Source organism: Hyperolius riggenbachi, chromosome 10 (genome assembly GCF_040937935.1).
Source record: "Hyperolius riggenbachi isolate aHypRig1 chromosome 10, aHypRig1.pri, whole genome shotgun sequence".
In the NCBI taxonomy this organism is placed as follows: domain Eukaryota; kingdom Metazoa; phylum Chordata; class Amphibia; order Anura; family Hyperoliidae; genus Hyperolius; species Hyperolius riggenbachi.
In genome coordinates, this window is record NC_090655.1 from 221,589,826 (window position 1) to 221,609,552 (window position 19,727).

The window sequence follows — 19,727 nt, forward strand, 5'->3', positions numbered from 1 at the left end:
CTATCCCTCCTCCCCCCGCAGCAGAAGCGAAGTCACTCACATGTCCACTCATCTTCCTCACTCACACCAGTCTGGGTGCATTAGAGTACCACTGGCACCCAAAGTCGCATGACACGGCAAGAGCAAGGAAGATGAGAGCACATTACACCCGACACTGGATTCGTAATAAGTTCACTCCTGCTGCGTCGATTACACAGCATTTCATTACACACAGGGGGGAGGTAGACAGAGGCGCATACCCTTTGGTTGATGGTGGGTGGGAGGATCAATGTCCTATGCCCCTAGTGCACTGCAGGGAGGGGACGGACAAAAGGCAGCCCTCTCACCCCAGCTAGAAGTTGTTAAATTTAGGACTGACTCAAGAATAAGGCGACACCCACTGTGAGTCAGTCCTTAATTTCTCGACTTATAGCCGAGTATATCCGGTATATGCATGTAAAACAACATGAAAAATGAATTATGCTTAAAGTTTTCATAAAAAATATTTATAGATTTTAAGGACAAAAAATATATATTTGCTGCACCAATTCACGGATCATAATTTCCTCTTCAGAAGCCTCCTCATCCAAGCCAGTCCATAGCCACACTTCTCTTCTGGAGACTTTCCACAATGACAGGCTGTCAGCCAGCAGGGGGTGTGGCTTCAGCTGATGGTGCACCACTCTCCACCTGCATGCCCATGTGACCAAGGAGGGAGTGTTTTATTTAGACTGACTGGGAGGAGGGAGGAGACAGAGGCAAGTGTATGTTACTGAGAAGTTAATAAGTATCTGTGAATGGGAACGCAAGGCATTCCCCCCCCCCCCCCCCCCTTTTTTTTTTTTATACTGCAATGTTGTGGTTTACAGTACTTTTAAATGCATTATTAAACTTGTTGAGAATAGACGGTTCTGGCCCCTTTAAAGAGAACCTGTAGCCAAAAAAAAAAAAAAAAATCCCTCTGGGAGATACTTACCTCGGGAGGGGGAAGTCTTAGAATCCCAATGAGGCTTCCCCATCCTCTGTAGCTTGGGGGAATCCAGCGCTGGCTCCCACAAAACTTCCTCAACAAATCCTGGCTAACTAATATTTACCTACCGCAAAATTGCGGTGGTGCAGTAGCGGCTCTTCATTCGGCCTAAGGTGTAAATAGCTGAGCCCGATTGATTCGCTCTACTGCGCAGGCGCAAAGGACTCGCACCTGTGCAGTAAAGCTGATACGATCGGACTCGGCTATTTTCGCCTTAGCCCAAACGATAGTCCTTCGGTCCGGGGCCAACTGCGCATGCACGGCTTGCCGCGGCGACGGGAGTGACGTGAGTGCACAGCAGGGAATCAATGAAATCTACACTCTGGTGGCCTTAAAGTGACCCTGAGATGGGGGATTAGCCATAAACTATACACACTTGGGGCTTCCTCTACCCCCGATCGCTCCCACGCTGTCTTCTTGTCCCTCCCCGATCTTCCGCAATTGGCCCAGGAAAGTCCTCCGGTCCGGGGCCAACTGTGCATGCACAGCCTGGCCGCGAGAGTGCTCCCGATGCTTTCACATTGCCTGGAGCATTCTGCGTCTGCACATTACTACTGCGCATTGAGCTCCTGAGATTTTGTTCCCATCAGATTGCTAAGTGGTAAACCAGAGAACAGAAAGATTCAGGCACGAGCCAATATTCCAGAGCGTCGCTTTTAATTACTCCTCGCACCTGCCTCTGAAGAAGCAGGGTTTTGCTGTGAAACGGCTGTTAGGCCTGATATGTTGCACTTTATGTCAGTTGGTGCGAGGAGTAATTACGGTAAAGGTAACACTCTGGAATATTGGCTGGTGCCCGGATCTTTCTGTTCTCTGGTTTACATTAGAATCTTAATGCTGATGGCACAGCCATTGCATCTTTCACTCCTCTACTGTCAGTCAGACATCGGGTGCCGATTCTGATTCTTTCTCTACATCAGATTACTATGTGGTGATGGACTGCCAAGATTACATAGAATTCCTGCCTCTTATTTACCGATTATCCACTCCTTGTCCATTCTACTGTATGTGGCCTAGCAGCAAACTGTAACCTCTCTGATATTGTGGATGTAACCTGACCACCTAGAGCTCAAAAGTGAGGCGTTTCTGCTCCTCACCAACCGTCCAAGAGCCTAGGGATCATTTCAGCAGCTAGCGAAGGCTTCTTGCCACCCGGGTGATTTGTAGCAAGACTCAACTTGCCGACTAAACAACCAATTTGCTTTGAACTCAAGTTGGCCAGCTCTCTCCTCCACTATCCCTCCATCCACAGCCTGAGTGGTTCTCCTGACTGTTGACTGCTCTGTGAAAAATCAGATCAAAGCTGTAGCTAAAGGTGAACAACTCTACTCCTTAGCAGTTGTCTAAACCTTCCACAACAGGCTCAGAAATAACTACTGTTTTTTTAGAGTGAGCTTTCTGGTGAGCATTGAGGACAAACTTGCTAATGAAACTATTGCCACACTCTTGGCAAGTGAAGGGTCCATTGTCAGTGTGGATCTTCTGGTGGCGTGAGAGGTCAGAGGTGGTGATGAAGCCCTTGCCGCAGAAGGTACACGTGAAGGGTTTTTCACCTGTGTGGACCCTCTCATGTGTGGTCAGATTGGATCGGCTGGCGAAGCACTTGCCACACTCAAGACATTTGAAGGGCTTTTCCCCCGTGTGAATGCGCTCATGCATGACCAGGTTGAACTTCACGCCAAATTTCTTGCCACAGTGGCCGCACTCAAATGGTTTTTCTCCAGTGTGGACCTGCTGGTGCTTGAGCAAGAGGTGTTTCAAGCGGAAATTCTTGCCACACTCTTGACAGGAGAATGGCTTTTCACTCCTGTGGGTCTTCAGGTGTTTGACCAAGTTGGCCTTCATGGCGAAACATTTGCCACACAAGAAGCAAGAGAAGGGACGTTCCCCAGTGTGGATGCTCTGGTGGCTCTCTAGGATGGACTTGCTGGGGAAGGTCATGCCACACTTGCCACAAGGAAAGTACTGATCCACTAAGTGAACCCTCTGGTGCGCCACATACACCAACTTGCTGGAGAACGACTTGCCGCATTTCACACAACAGAACGGCCGGTACCGAGAGGTCTTTTTGCAGGTGCAGAACTCAGATGAGCTGGTTCCTGCCTCAGTTAGCGGTTGGCTAGAGCTGGGGGGTATGGACTTGCCACAGATAGTGCAAATGTTAATTTTCTCATCTTGGCAAACCAGCTGATTGGATGGCCAAGTGGGAGGTGCCCCAGAACTAGGAGAGGCTGACGTTGCATCTGGGTTAAGGCCATGCTGTTCTTCTATACCTGAGTAGAAAGTAAACCAATATTTATTTAAAAAAAAAATTAAAGTTTAGGTTCAGGCACAGTTTTTATGCTTTTAATAGAGCATTATTTTTAAATTAATTGCATATAAACCTTTTTCAAGTGTCTTGAGAAGAGAACTATGGAAGCAGCCATTGTAGATATCCTTCTTAAAGCACTAGTTTTTTGGGGGGCATTTTGCCTGTAATGCTAATCCTTAAAGAGGAGCTGTTAGGTATAAGGTCTCAGAGAAAATAAACACATATATCAGTAGCTAAAGATTGGCTGTACTTACATTACATATGCATTTCACTGTCCACGTTTGGATTTCACAGAATATTTATATAGTATATGCAGAGAATGATGCTCCTGACAGCCCATGGCAGGTTCCATGTTTGTGAAGCCAAATGTGTCGTCATGTCCTGCCTGCTTCTGATCACAGAACAGCTCGTACAGAATAACACAGTGTGCAGTGAATATTAATGAGCCATGTGGCTAGGAACAATAGCTGACTCCTGCAGTGTACTCTGCCCCGGAGATTTATCTGTGCTGTGGCTGGACTGAGTTAGAAGCTGCTGAAACTTGATCCCGTCTTCTCCTTAGCAGCCGAGGGGAGGGCCCCAGAATGCTTTGCAGTATGGAATGCGGCTTGCGTCCTCCTTAGGAGCTTAGCTTTGCTGATAAGAACACATTAAATGTAAGAGAGATTTTTATCTTTAGTAATGTCTTTTTGGCTTCTGTCTAAACTGTTTAACACAGGAGAATAGAGGTTTAAATTAGCTTCTGCAGCCTGACAGTTACTCTTTAAGCTAAAATGCTTCCTAAATCACCCCTGCTTTGTTACAGTTGCTTACCTTTCTTTCACACTACTCACCAACTTATTACTCTTTCTAGCCAGAAAATTAACATTACCACTAGCTGACAGTTTTACAAGAAAACACACATTGACAGGTCCCATGCTTTTCTGACTCTCCCTTCAGATGCCGCTTCCTCTACCACTGCTCACTGCACAGCTTGGCAATGTTACTCACATCTGTGACCATAGTAGGTGTCAAACTAGCATCCACATGGTCTAAAGAAAAACATGATTCATCAGGCCAGACCAACTTTGCCCAGTTCTGGTGCTCCTGTACTCATTGCGTTCACTTTTGGTGGCGGATGGGGTCAGCATGAGCACTCCGATTGGTCTGCAGTGCAGTGTGTGTTCTGACAACTTTTTATCATAGATAAGAGACTGTTAATTGCCAGGAAATCTCACACAGTCACCAGAGTTTCTTCACAATAATGTGATAAATTAAAAACATCCAGTGACCAGTTTGGCTGCCTGTTGGTCAGAAAAGTTTGGCCACACTAGTTCCAACCACCAAGACACTAGGGCGAGCAGAAAAGCATCTTGGGATGCACAAAACATTGAATCACACCACTCCCATCTCTTAAAAAAAGAAAGGCGAGGCTTCAGTGGACTCACAAAAACTGGTGGCCAGAAAAATGTACCCTGGTCTGATGAAGCTCAGTTTCTGCTAAGGCACGCAGATTATGGGACCAGAATTTGCCTTCTACAGGCTGAATGTATGAAGCCAGTCAGTCTGGTGTCAGCAGTCCAGGCTGTGGTGGTTTAGGATTTGGTACAAAAAGATTAATAGCATTAAAATGGACCTGAACTCTTGCACAGGGCAGAAGGAAAACAGAGAAATGCAGCCTGTATGTATTTAGAGAGTTTAGCCTCATTTGTAACTAATCACCACCGTAATTTGATCTCTCGGCTGTGTCAAAACTGTAAACGAAACATTTTTCTCAGTTCAGGTCCATTTTAATGTACAGCTGACAAATCTGCAGGAATTCTGTGATGAAATCTTGTCAGAGAACTGAGGACAAAGTGATCCCTATAACCTGGCCAGGGAGTCCATATAAAAAAACAGAACATTGTTGCTTTGTAGATGACTGAAGTTATTTCATGCGATCACATCTAATAATTAAACAAGATTTTTTTTTTCTTGACAATTACTGACTTTCGCTGATATCTGTGTCCTCCATTCTCATGCCTGTTTCATCAGCTTCATCTTCAGAATGAGATATAACAACCACTTTGACCTCGTCATTTTCAACCTAAAAGTACAAGGACATGAATGAAGCTGCCTGTAACCAGTAGCACTATGCTTGTTCTATGCTCTAGAAACTAAAATGCTCAAACTTTTGACTGGTAGAGTAGTTGCCTAATCAGATCAAATGTAAGTGTATGTACCCGATAATCCTGAGGGATTCTTTGAAGTTCCCGTGTAGAATCCCAGGATAAATGAAGGCCAGGACGTCTCTTTGATAAATTCCTTTTCCTGGACTTCGCTGCAGCAAACACACAAACAAAAAAGGACAAGATATTATGTTCATAAGGATCAATAAAGCAATCACTTAATTACATCAATTTACATCTCTAACAAACAGACCCCTCTTGCTTGTATCAAACGCCACCTCTGAGAAGCTGAAGCAGAGACTCCTCCTGCTTGTGTCAGGCTCCACCTCTGAGGAGCTGCAGCAGATTTACAGAGAAAGCCTACTTCAGTAAAAGGAAACTGAACTCCCCAGCTGCACTAGAGAAGCTGTCTGGAAAGTTACAACCTCTCAAATAGACATTTTAAATCTGGACGTTTAACCAGAGTAGGTGAAAGTAGGTGAAGTGAATTAGCTTTAGTATCTGCTGTCTGTCACATGGGATAAGCTGAAGCTCTCTATACTATGGGTAATTATGAAGAGGTTTGTGTATTAACCAGACAAGCAAAATGGGTGACTTTTCTTTGTATTTAGTGTTTACTCCTTACCGGTGCTGATCTCGGGAGGAATGACCTCATCTTTAGCCCTCACATGTCCCTCTTCCTGCTCCTCCGTTTTGACTTCTCCTGGCATCATTCTGGTGTCTTCAGAGCCTGTGAATAAATACTAGAGTGAAACTCAGGATGTTGCTGAGATGTGTGACAAACACCAGAAGGGAGGGGGAGGGTGATACTGGATGGTAATACACAATGAGATATGAGGGAAAAGGCCAGATTTTAAGAGGCACTGACAGCTTCTGACTCCCCCACTGGCCACATACTGTCTACCCATTACTTCTAATAGGGGCTGATGTCCCCTGACTCCCCCACTGGCCACATACTGTCTCCCCATTACTTCTCATAGGGGCTGATGGCTTAGGACTTCCCCACTGGGCACATACTGTCTCCCTATTACTTCTAATAGAGGTTGATGTCTCCTGACTCCCCCACTGGGCACATACTGTCTCCCCATTACTTCTAATAGAGGCTGATGTCTCCTGACTCCCCCACTGGGCATATACTGTCTCCCCATTACATCTAATAGGGGCTGATGTCTCCTGACTCTCCCACTGGGCACATACTGTCTCCCCATTACTTCTAATAGGTGCTGATGTCTCCTGACTCCCTCATTAGGCACATACTGTCTCCCCATTACTTCTAATAGGGGCTGATGTCTCCTGACTCTCCCACTGGGCATACTGTACCCCCCATTACTACTAATAGGGGCTGATGTCTCCTGACTCCCCCACTGGCCACATACTGTCTCCCAATTAATTCTAATAGAGGCTGATGTCTACTGACTCCCCCACTGGCCACATACTGTCTCCCCATTACTTCTAATATACATATCCCCCAGTGGCCACATACCTTCCCCCAACGACTTCAGACAAAGTAGGTTGCATTAGTAGGTGACAGAGAATGTGTGACTGATCGGCAGTTAGCAGTATTTCCTCACCTGAGTTGATCTCCTTCTTACACGGATCACCACCCCGCACATCCTTATCACTAGTATCAATTTTTATACCAACCAGATTTTTGCTCTAGGAAAAAATAAAACAGACTGGACATAATGTTCCATCTGAGGTCACAGTGGCCACTTTACATCACGCAATCCAAATTCACTACCATAAGAGCCATGCCAGGGGGCTCACCTTATAATGGCTGAGAGCGTTGTGATGTTCCTGTGCAGAACGCTGGGAACAAAGGGGATCTGCACCGCTTTCTGGTGGGGTTTTATCTCCAGATCCATCTGTTGGAAACACAGATCAAGTCTAATTCACTAATAAAAACACAACTCCTCTTTGAATCAATTCCCAGCAACTGAGGGTACACTTCTAACCAGGACCTGTAATATATGGATGCAGAGACCAGTGTGGAGTGTGATTAGGGGAGTAACAATAGCCCCCGCGATGGCGACCCGCTCCTTCACGCTCCCACTTCACACCTCCTCCTGGCAGCCACTCGCTCAGTGCTGCATACACATCATGTCACATGATCAGCACAGAGCGAGTGGCTGCCAGGAGGCAATGTGATTAAAGCGGATCCGAGATGAAAAACTAACTATAACAAGTAACTTGTCTACATATCTTATCTAAAGTTTAGATAGTTTACACAGCAAATCTAGCTGCAAACAGCTTTAATAGAATAGGATTATTTCTTCCTGTGATACAATGACAGCAGACATGTTGTTTGTAAACATTACACAGAAGCAGGCTTATCTGCATCTTGTGCAAAGAAAACTAATCCCCCCTCCTCCCCTCTGCCTCTGAAATCTCTGGCCAGTAATACCTCCCCCTCCTCCTGCCCAGACTGAGCTCCCATGAGCCCTTGCTACTGTCTGAAAGTGCCTTGGCTCTCTGAAAACCTGTGGGTGTGGCTTGTTTAGTTTATAGGTAATTAGAGTATTAAAACAAAAACAAAAAAAGTATTTGGCTTGAGGAATGCCCTATAAACAATAGGAAAGGAACACAATTATGCAATGTGTAAAAGTTCATATCGGATCTACTTTAAGTAAATATAGTCACATAGCTCAGCTGCGCTAATACTTAGAGGGGCATCTGCCTCACTGGCCAAAGGGAAACACTGGTGTCAGGAAGGACATGGCACTCAAATCAGTTGACTTAAAATATCAGAATATAATGAAAATAGCTGAATAATAAGAGGCTATTACATAGAAGGCAATACTGTCTTTTGTGTTTGGAGATAGACAGTACTATTAATATTTATTTATATAGGGCTGCCATCTTCTGGCTGGATAGTGTAATGGTTAAGGGCTCTGCCTCTGACACAGGAGACCAGGGTTCAAATCTCGGCTCTGCCTGTTCAGTAAGCCAGCACCTATTCAGTAAGGAGTTCTTTGGGCGAGACTCCCTAACACTGCTGCTGCTTACTGAGTGCGCTCTAGTGGCTGCCTCGCAAGCGCTTTGAGTCAGACAGGAGAAAGGCGCTATACAAATACTGCAATTATTATTATTATTATTAGCTCCACGTACCTTGGACAGAAGTTGGCTTCGGACACTCAGTGACATCACCATTGCTACTGTCCACATAACCCACAAACTTCCGCACCTTAAAAGAGACACAGTAAAACCTTATAGGAACCTGACACAAGCGTTTATAGACACCAGTGAGACACATCACTTATGTTACTGGATAATGTCCCATAATTCTTTGCTAGAATCACCTTCTCGCATTTGCGTATACAATATTTCTCACGAGCCTCACTCCTCCTTTGGAATCTCCTTCCAAAACACATTTGTCACTCTATTTAACTACTTTCGCCTCCTGGACGTAGAAGCTACGTCCAGGAGGCCATGTGCACGCGCGCTCCCGGCCCGCAGTTCGTTAGCCAGGGAATCAGTGAATCGGGCCATGGTACCCGATCACTGATTCCTCTCCCCTGCAGAAAAAGCAACAGCTTCTCTCGGAAGCTTTGCTTTTTCTGCTTCATACGTCCCCCTACGTCCCTCTGAGCGTACATGTTACGCTTAGAGTGACGTCATAGTAAACAAACTCTGCCCTCTTGTGGCCAAAAAGTAAAACTACATCTAAATGTAAAAAAATATAAAAATACACGTATATTTACAAAAAAAACAAAAAACCATTATTATTTCCATCTCACCCTCCCAAAAATACCCACATAAAATGTTGAATTAAATATATATATATATACATATATATATATATATATATATATATATATATATACATACATACAGTATGTATGTATGTATGTATGTATGTATGTATGTATGTATGTATGTATGTATGTATGTATGTATGTATGTATGTATATATATATATATATATATATATATATATATATATATATATATACACATACACTTAAGGGTCTAAACTTTTTAAATATCTATGTAAAGATGAAATATTTCTATTTTTTTTTTTTTATAATGAGTTTGTAAATAGTGATGGATGCAAAACGGAAAAAATGCACTTTTATTTCCAAATAAAATATTGTCGCCATACATTGCGTTAGGGACATAATTTAAACGGTGTAATAACCGGGACAAAAAGGCAAATACAATACATGGGTTTTAATTATGGAGGCATGTATTATTTTAAAACTATAATGGCCAAAAAACTGAGAAATAATGACTTTTTCAGTTTTTCCTTGCTGGTAGAAGCCCCAGGTAAGTGAAACTCTTCTTTTTTTTTGCCTGACTATTCCTTTAAGTGCTTCCTTAAAACTCACATTTTCAGACAAGCATACACTCTAACTTAGGCCACTCCCCTTTAACCTCTGGCTAAGTTATGTTAATTACTAAATATACCATAAAAATATACTGCTTCTAGGTATTCATATTATACACTACCCCACCTCTGGTTTCCCCCTATTTCTTTAGAGTGTAAGCTCACAAGGGCTGGGCTTTCACCCTTTTGTGTCTTGGAATTTGCAATACATCTTGATCATGTTATATTTGTCACTGTAATTACTATGTAATAACTTTCTACCAATTCTGTATTATATACTGGTGTCCAGAATTTTGTGTATACCATTGTCTGTATCATTATGTACCACATGTTTGGTTTCTTACTCTGTACAGCACCACAGAATATGTCGGCGCTTTATAAATAAAGAATAATAATAATCCCCAGCACTGCTCACCTCTCCTGCCAAAAGGTGAATGATTTTGCTGCTAAGCTTCAGAATCTTCCTGTCACTCTTATTTTCATGAGACAGAAATTTCAGTTCAGCGGCTGCAAAGTGAGTGTCGATCATGCCGAAGGAAACATCGTGACTTATTCTCCGACTGATGAGCTCCCCGCATTCCTTCACCACCATGTAATCCTGTGTGAAAATGAGAAAATAGAGATGTCACATCATGCTCCCAGAATCCTCCCCACTTCCTCTGTCAGGTGTCTGTTTTATTAGAGCGGACCTGAACTCAGAACTTCATCTCAGCTCTAACAGACCTGCAACAGCATAATAACCTTTACAGAAATACATCTCTTTGTTACAGTTGATACAAATCCTGCAATAAATCTGCAGTTTGTCTACTTCCTGTTTTCATGAAGTCAGACATATTGTTGACATCCTGTATTTATAAATAAATGAGCTCTTTGCCGTGACAGTCAGGTGACACAGCTAAGGGATCAAAGTAGAACTTGTGATTAGGCACAGATAAGGGGGGATTAGACAGGCTAAACTCTCTAAATACATAGGGCTTGATTCACTGCACTGCTAAAGCACTATACTCTCCTCTAACTAAACTATAGTTACTATGTACAGTATAGGAAGGCATGCTTCTGTCTCAGGAAGGCACGCTCAATGCTCCTTACATAGCAGCGAGCACTGCTAAGTAAGGCATGCATAGTGTCCGTTCCTTCACATTAATGTGTGCTGCTTTAGCAGTGCAGCTTAGTGAATCAAGCCCATACACTCATACAGGGTGCATTTCTCTATGTTTTCCTTATGTACAGAGCAAGAGTCAGGTCCACTTTAAGAGTGACAAGAGTATAGTCATGTGACACTCCCAGAATCCTCCTCAACTCTCCAGTCAGGTCTGCGTTTTATTAATTTAGACAATTGTGAAGTCATGTGACACTCCCAGAATCCTCCTCACCTCTCCAGTCAGCAGGTATATGAACTCCAGGGTGAGACCAAACAGCCTCTTGGTCAAATTTCTGTTGTCCTTTTCCATCCTTCAGATGATGTAAAGGTGACAAAGTCTGGTCGGAAGGCCTCAATGTTGACCTCTAGGAGTGAAACATACATTACACAATTTTTTGAATTGATGTGAATCTCACTCTCTGCCATTTCAGTGAGGATGTTTACTGGTTTTAGCAGCTCCCTTTCTAGTAGCATAGCACAAAATCATATGACAAAAGGTTGTTTTTTTGCCTAGAACACTGTGAAAGGCCTGCTGAAATTGGCTGTGTTATTACTATTATTTATTTATAATGCGCCAACATATTCAGTGGTGCTGTACAATTTACAAAGTACACACTGTGTGAACTTTTCCACCGTCAATATCTACAACTAGAAGCATTCTAGTTGGCTGAATATTAGTGTGGGTGTATTATTACTACTGTACAACCTACCTGAAACCTGGCAGTTTGAGAGAGTGGTGTCAACACAATCATGATAGTCCAATTTCCTCAGGACATTCACGCTGGCTCACCTCTAACCATACTAGCGCCTTAAAGCGGAATATAGCCCTGCATTTCAACTTTGCTCTAAAACATTATTTACAGCATATTATATGCAAAAAGCATTTTTTTTTACTAGACCAGCATTGGAAGGGTTAAACACAGAGGTTTAAAGTTCCGTGGAGAGATATGCAGAAGTTCAGATTGTTACATTCTATTTAGTTATATGTATCTATTGAGAAATGTTATACACTCTTTGGCTGTCCTCCAACTCCTTCTCAGTGAGAGAGAGTGAGTCACATTCAACACTTAGATACATTTATGTAAACAAAATGTATCTATGTCAGCTTCGGATGCGTCTGCAGAAATCTCCAGGAACTTTAAAACTCTGTGTAACCCTTCCAATGCTGGTCTAGTAAAAAAAAATGCTGGTTGCATATAATATACTGTAAATAATGTTTTAGAGCAAAGTTGAAATGCAGGGTTATATTCCGCTTTAAGTGAAAATAAAGTGAGGAGATAAACTATTCTATCTATCCTCCTACTCCTAAAAATGACTTTTATACATCCCAGTTTTATGTTATATTAGACCTCCTTGGTGGTAACCCCGAGCTACAGTCGGACGGAAAACCGCAGCTCAGAGCGGTAACATTGACCTGCACTCGGGGTAGCAGTCAGAGGCTCTATACAGAACAATGCTCACAGCAGGCGTTTCAACTCACCTCCCGGGGCATCCTGACGTCAGACGTTCCTCCAAGGCTCTGCTTCCCCTGGTGAGATTGCCGTCTGTCGTCATCACGACAGCCTGCAATCTCACTTTAGGGTTACATTGCCACCCGGATGATGGAGAGAAAACTGCAGTGCTGGAGCCAGGGAGGTGAGTGATTGTTGGGGCTGCTGCAGACTCTCTGCTGCTATGATTTTTTTTCATGATTTTAGGGTCTAAAAGTACATGGAAAAAATTGTACCGCTCTTAGTCCCTAAAATCAGAAGGAATCATACTGCCAGAAGGGGGGCGGGGTTAAAGGATATCAGAGGCCAAATTACTATGAGAAACGGGGGGAGCAAGCATGTATGGTGAGCTGTTCTGATGCTCACAGCTCCCCCCGTTGCTCATTCTGCCCCTCCTGCAGTCCTCATTGCCCCCTGGCACCCTCTTCCTGGTCGACTGGGTTGAGCATCACTATGCCTGCGCTGGTCCAGCTGCGCGCATCCTACAGTGTGCGACCGCGGCCTGGAGCGATCTGCGCACGATGTAATCGTGACGTCACTTGCATGCGCAGAGCGCTTAGGCCTGTATCCTTAAAAAAAAAAGTAGATTTATTGTTTTGTCTCAGTATAATGAAATAGTTTGTCCTGTGGCTCGAATTGACAATTTCAGGCAGAGAAAGAGGAAAAGCAACACAGAATATTTATTTGTGTGTTTGGCACTGTATATAAACACACATCTTACCTTGTCACCTAAGGTGACCTTTAAAGTGAACCCGAAAGTAAAAAATAAATAAATGCCCATTTACTTACCTGGGGCTTCTTCCAACCCCCTGAAGTGCTCCTGCTTCCCCGCCGCCCCTCTCCGTAATCCGGCTGACTGACTGACAGGGCATGCGTGGCGCTGCCTGCTCACGTCCTCTATTGCGCTCCTGCAAACGGGAGCGTTCTGCACATGCGCGAAAGCAATTTTTTGCGCAAGAGCAGAGTGCATCCGGCTGCAGGAGCGTGATAGAGGGGACCGTGCATCGAGCATTGGAGGGGGACACCGGAGGAAGGGTCGAGTGCGGGGTGATGGCAATGGACCAGGAAGACTTCAGGGGGCTGGACGAATCCCCAGGTAAGTAAATGGGTTATTTTTTATCACTTTAGGTTTCCTTTAGGCTGCTTTCACAGCGGGACGTTACAGGCGCACTTTAGAGCAGCCTGTAACGCAGCCCAACGCACAGTAATAAAAAATCAATGGGTTGTTCACAGTGCCCACGTTGCGTTACATTGTAACACTGCACGTTAAGAAAAAGTACTGCATGCAGTACTTTATACACGTTATTAGACACGTTAGACTGTGTGCACATGCTCAGTAATATGTTTTTTTTTTTATATTATGTGCAGGAGAGAAGGCGGGGAGAGTCCGCTATTGTAGCCAGCCACATGCAGTGTTTTCTTCCTGAAGCGGCCGCTGATTGGCTGGCGGGACGACGTGATGCGGAGTGTTCCGATCACATGGTCTCCGCATCGCATAGGACAAAAAAGGCACACCAATAGCTGCACAACGCGGCTGTTGGTAGTGTCCTCCTTCAACACCACCAGGCGTTGCGTTAGGGGACATTTGCAACCTATAACGTCCCCTAGAACGCAACGTCATGGTGTGAAAGAGGCCTTAAGTTTAACCACTAAAGGACCCTGGGCTTAAATCCCCCTAGTGACCAGGCCATTTTTTACAAAATAGGCCACTGCAGCTTTAAGGCCTCACTGCAGGGTCGTACAACACCCCCCCCCCCCCCCCCCCCAACTTTATGCCCACCAACAGAGCTCTCTGTTGGTGGGCTGTGATCACTCCCCCGGTGTTTGCTTGTTTGTTTTTTTACAAATATTTTACTGTTTATTTTTATAATACATTTCTTAATTTTGTAATTATTTCCCACTCCCTCCCTCCCCTAGCCAGCCTATGACAGCGATCGGCTGTCATAGGCTTCAGCCAATGAGAGCTGATTGCTCTCCTGCCTCCTGGGGGACAGCCAGTACAGTGCTGCCTTAGATCGGTGCTGGGAGATCCAAGCGGAGTAGCACGCGCGATCTCCTGTAAATGCCTGCCCCAGGATTTTACGCCAATTGGCTCTAGGCAGTCCTGGGGCTGCCGCCGCGGCCACGATCCACATTCATCCGAACTGAGAGGAATATGGAGGCTGACATATTTATGTCCTTTTAGTGCTGGTTCACACTGCAAGCATGTTGCTAAGCGCCAGTGATTTAAAAAGCATGGGTGTGTTCTCACTTGAGAGATTTTTTATTTTTTTTTTACAGGAAAATTTATATTGAATTTTTTGTTTGAGTGATGTCATTAAAAACAATTATACATTAGCAAGAGCTTTTCAAATCACTGGAGCTTGAAAAGCGCTGGTAATGTGAACCAGCCCTCAAAGACTACTAGTTGACTGGCAGTCCTGCTGCTCTCTTTGGCTGCAGTAGTCTCTGACTCACACAACTGAAACAAGCATGCAGCTAATCTTGTCAGATCTGACAATAATGTCAGAAACACCTGATCTGCTGCATGCTTGTTCAGGGTCTATGGATAAAAGTATTAGAGGCCGAGGATCAGCAGAACAGTCAGGCAATGTACATTGTTTAAAATGAAATAAATATGTCAGCTTCCATATCCTTCTCAATTCAGGTCTGCTTTAAACACAGCTTTCAGTAGGAAAAAAAAACATATGAAAAGAGACATTTTTGCATCAGTCCTGAAAGAGGGACTAATGCAGAAGAAAGAGGGTTTGGTTCTCATACAGGGACTGTCCCTGACCCAGTTGTAAGCTATGCTTATGAAAAGGCATCAGTAATCTCCTAAGTCCACATCTAACATCCTAAAACTTCCCTTCTGCACCTTAAGTAGGAAAAGTAAACAATGTTTGTGTGTGTATCCTTGACAGGGCTATAAGCAGCACACAATAACTACTCGCCTCTGCCAGGACTTGCACCAATGTCTCTACTACTTCCCAACTGCAGAGAAAGTTCATCAAAATCACAAAACTAAGTCAGGGCAGAGATTGTTTGTTGCACCATACCTTCCTCTTCCGCAAGCCAGGATACAGCTGATGACGTCACAATGGCCAAGAAAGTCGTAAGGAGGAATCTGTAGGTTTATCCGCTGTGGCCACTAGAGGTCAGAGCAACCCACAGCAATATTTCCATAGAGCAGCCATTTTCTTGCAGACCATTTGCATGGCTTTTCTAGGCAGATTAGCTATAGCTTAATGTCTCCTGTCTGGCAGACAGCACATAATAGAGTCCTTTCTGGAGTGTCTCATGATTGTGGCAGCCATCTTTCATAAGGGCAAAATGCCACTCTAAGAGAAAAGTTATCATATTAATATATAATTGAAGTAAATCTGTGCTATCCAAAACAGAATTTTTTTTTTACTTAAAGAGACTCTGTAACAACATTTTCAGCCTTATTTCTTCTATCCTATAAGTTCCTATACCTGTTCTAATGTGGTCTGTCTTACTGCAGCCTTTCCTAGTTGCACAGTGGCTGTATTATCTCTGTTATATAATCTAATCTTCTTTCCTTTGTCAGCTTTGTCAGCTCAGGCAGGAATGTGCTGCTCTGCTGTGATAGGTAGAAGTTATACACACCCTCTCCACGCCCCCTCCAGGCTCTGTATGAGTCACAGACTAAGCTTCTCTCAGCCTATCACATGCTGGTTAGCAGCCATGTTTTTTGTTTGTAAACACTGCCTAAAACTGGCAATTAGAAGCCAGGATTGCAGCAGGGAGTGTCAGAAACAGCACAGAGGGGCCCAGGAGAACATAATGAATAGAATGGTATGCCTTTTATTGTAAGAATTTTAGAGTACAGATTCTCTTTAACTAGGTAGAGGGGAGCCTCTTGGTAGGCAAGAGGCTTCCTATATCCTCCTTAACCCCACTGTTGGAGCAAAGGGACCCTCAGAACATATCCAACAATAGCTTGTCCTATATATTCTCGTGGCCACACTCCCCACCCTGTGCGCATCTAGGCCTGCTGCGCATGTGCGAGTATGGCCGTGCCTGTGGCGTAAGCCAAATGGCGTGCTTCTGCGCAGGTATATCTGTACTCGTACACAGTTCATTTTGAAACCGCCTAAATTTGCATTCAAAATTTGCATGATCCTGCATCTACTCAAAATGAAGCTAAGTACACACATGCCATAATTGTCACCCGTCGGGGAAACAGGAAACAATTTGGGGCATGATGCTGCACAGACGCTTCGCAAGCCTTCAGACTAGCAATGCTGTCTGTTACTATGGAGTGGAAAAGAGTTAAAACAAGCAGTGTATGACGGAGCAGTTTCCTGCGGGGAAGGGGGAGCGATGAGGACAATGCCATAGTCTGTTGCTTGACTTCATAAGAACATTAAATAGAACTAAAGTCAATCAACAACTAGGGCCTCCCTCGAGTAATTCTGATCAATTTATTGATCAAAGCCCTTAACCTCTCCCTGTCCACCAGCCTATTTCCCTCAGCCTTCAAACAGGCCACTGTAGTTACCCTGTTGAAGAAACCTTCACTTGACCCCTCACTACCCTCCTACTACCACCCAATCAGTGATGTCAGATGTCACACATGCCCACATTACTAGTGCGCATGTATGGACACCGGAGGGAGCCCAGAGCAAGAGGAGGCCGTGGACAGGTAATGTATAGCGTGCACTGGGCACCAGGGGGCACATTAAACATTAGGGCGGACAGCATCAGGGGTTTCGTCGCTCATCCTGATATCGCTCGCTGTGGCTCCCAAAAAGGGACTGTCCCTCCGAAAGAGGGACAGTTGGGAGCTATGGCACACCCAATCAAGCAAGTCAGCCCTACTTCTTGCACCATGTCTGACCGATCAATGCGACCGATTTCAAGCCCGAAATTGGTCGTGTTGTGTAGGGCATGCACTTGGTGTCAATAATAATCGAATTGTATGATCAACCAGCTGCCAAGTCGCCTGATGTCAGCAAGAGTGATCTATTCTTTCCATCGCTCCACCTCCAGCAGATTAAAAAACAAGCTTATCTGCTTGCGGGCAGGAAGTGATCAGTTCAATAGGATAGAGGAGATGGCCTCTCTGTAATAAGCTTGTTAGTTAATCCACTTGTTAGTAGTACTACTTGTGACGTCCAGCCCCACGAACCCGTCTAACTTACTCCAGTACCATTAGTGATTAGCCGCCTACGATGGCTTGTAAGTCTGTGAGCAAGTTGACGTTAAAATACCGGTTGCTGGGTCGGCAGGTAATAGTGCCACAACGCGCGCCAATCTTGTCTAATCTGACACCGTTACCATTTGGGGAATAGGCACATCCGATGGTTTGTAATACGGTGAACAGACAGACGCCAAAGATTGGTCGCAGCAAGGTCTCGTACCTGGAGATGATGTCCCAGAAAAGATGCTTAATATAATCAGTATATAATTATCAACCTATCTTATCTGGAATAACAGGAAAAAAAAGGGAAAATCGAGTGAACAGGTCACAGTGACTTCAGACAAGATGAATAGCCCAAGATTAATCACAAAGGAAGGTCAATTAAGAGATAAAATATGTTGATAATTATATACTGATTATATTAAACCTTTTTTCTGGGCATCATCTCCAGGTATGAGACCTTGCTGCCTGGTCATTTGCTCCCCCCAGTGGATCTATAATACTGTGGGCTATGACAACATTTCGTTGTCAAGTGTCCAGCAGCATAATTTGTCCCACGTGTACAAACTTACGTATAGTACGCAAGGTTCAGCCGTGGGACGCAGCTAGCCCAGACGCCATGAGCGCAAACATACTTTTGTCCGCATGCGGCCGCGTCATGCGTACAGGAGTTTTTGATTGGCCGGCGGGATCACATGAGCGCACCCGGAAGTGACATATAAGGAAGCGCTGTCTTGTTGGCGTGGAGCCTCTTTCCTCGCTGCCAAGATCGCTACTGGTCCGTGATGATGCATCCTTGATGTGTAACAGTTGTTGACGGAGGGGTCTCTATGCGGGGTGCACCTGGATGGGGTGAAGTATTGCCTTTATTGTTACATTTGTTGGAAGAGTTTGCTGATGCAACATTAAACACAGAGGTGTGCATTTTACTGGTGCCCACGTTTTCTTTCTTATGTGATGGACTACTTATTTGTGTGCTAGCCACAGGGGGGGCAACTAACTACCAAAGGGACACCATGCCCAGCATGCCACAGTGGGGATCCAGCTGCCTGACCCCTCCAAACCCCTCCATGCAAAGTCGCCTGATCCTTATAGGAAGGGGGGGGGGGGGGTTAGGCAGCCGGTCCCGAAAGCCCCATCAATAGGGCAATTTATGGAAAGTTACCAAAATTGCGTTCTGCGAGGTGGTAATATACTGCTTTAAGGCCCATTCACACTAGAAGCGCTTTTCTGAGCGTTTTGCGATTGACTAGCGTTTGTTCAAATCAGTCCCATTCACTTTCATTATAATCGTGGTAAAAATTGCAGAAAAAAAAATCACGATTTTTGCATACATGATTGCAATTTTTCCATGATTTTAATGAAAGTGAATGGGAGCCATTTTAAAAACCGCTGATCATTCGCAAAACGCTCAGAAAAGCGCTTCTAGTGTGAATGAGCCCTCAAAGATATGATGATCACATGATTTGTAGTAAACCAGGGGTTGTTTAGCTACTATCATATTACTACCAGTGTTTCTCCGAAAATAAGAGGTGTCATTAATTTTTGCACCAAAAGATGTGCTAGGGCTTATTTTCAGGGGATGTCATATTTCTATGAAGTCACACTCACAAGTCCCCTTGCTGTGAGTCCTCCTGCCTTTCCCACTTTGCTGCCTCTTCCTCTGCTGACTCCACCGCTTGTGTGCCATTGTCCCCCTAGTACATTTAGTGTCCTGTGTCCCCTTATGTCCTCCTCTAGCCCATCCTCCTGTGTCCCATGTCCTCTGCTGTGTCCTACGCTGTCTCCATGTCTTCTTGGTGTCCCTGCATCCTCCTCTTACCATTAGCTACATGCCACGCTGTCCCCCGTGTTCTCAAATGTCCCCCCGGATGGTTGATCAGCGGCCAAGTGGCCTGATGCATGGCCATAATTATTCTCCAATCACCAATTCTGTCACAACCACTTTACATCTGTACATACAGCAGACTGGCAGCCAATCAGCCACTCTGGCCAGCATCCCCGCTCGCTCTGACTAAGTGCCGGGTCCCGGCTTGATGACATCAAGCCGCGACCCAGAACCGAGCGGGGATATTGACCAGAGCAGAGGGGTCCACAGCTGCTCATTGCTGGAGCCTGGGTGGCGAGTAAAGGCTGCTGGCCACAGGGGGACATCT

General features: G+C 44.7%; 1 protein-coding gene across 1 annotated transcript; it reads right to left on the bottom strand.

Moving 5' to 3' along the window:
- Positions 1 to 801: 801 nt before the first annotated feature.
- On the bottom strand, positions 802 to 15,547 carry LOC137534559 (gastrula zinc finger protein XlCGF48.2-like). The gene is made up of 10 exons (XM_068256108.1): positions 15,464 to 15,547; positions 11,168 to 11,300; positions 10,210 to 10,392; positions 8,576 to 8,651; positions 7,235 to 7,332; positions 7,039 to 7,123; positions 6,093 to 6,197; positions 5,522 to 5,619; positions 5,289 to 5,385; positions 802 to 3,282 (listed from the first exon to the last, which is right to left on the bottom strand). The coding sequence occupies exons 2-10, from the start codon at positions 11,243 to 11,245 to the stop codon at positions 2,342 to 2,344; spliced, it is 1,761 nt and encodes a 586-aa protein (XP_068112209.1). The 5' UTR covers positions 11,246 to 11,300; positions 15,464 to 15,547; the 3' UTR covers positions 802 to 2,341.
- Positions 15,548 to 19,727: the final 4,180 nt, after the last annotated feature.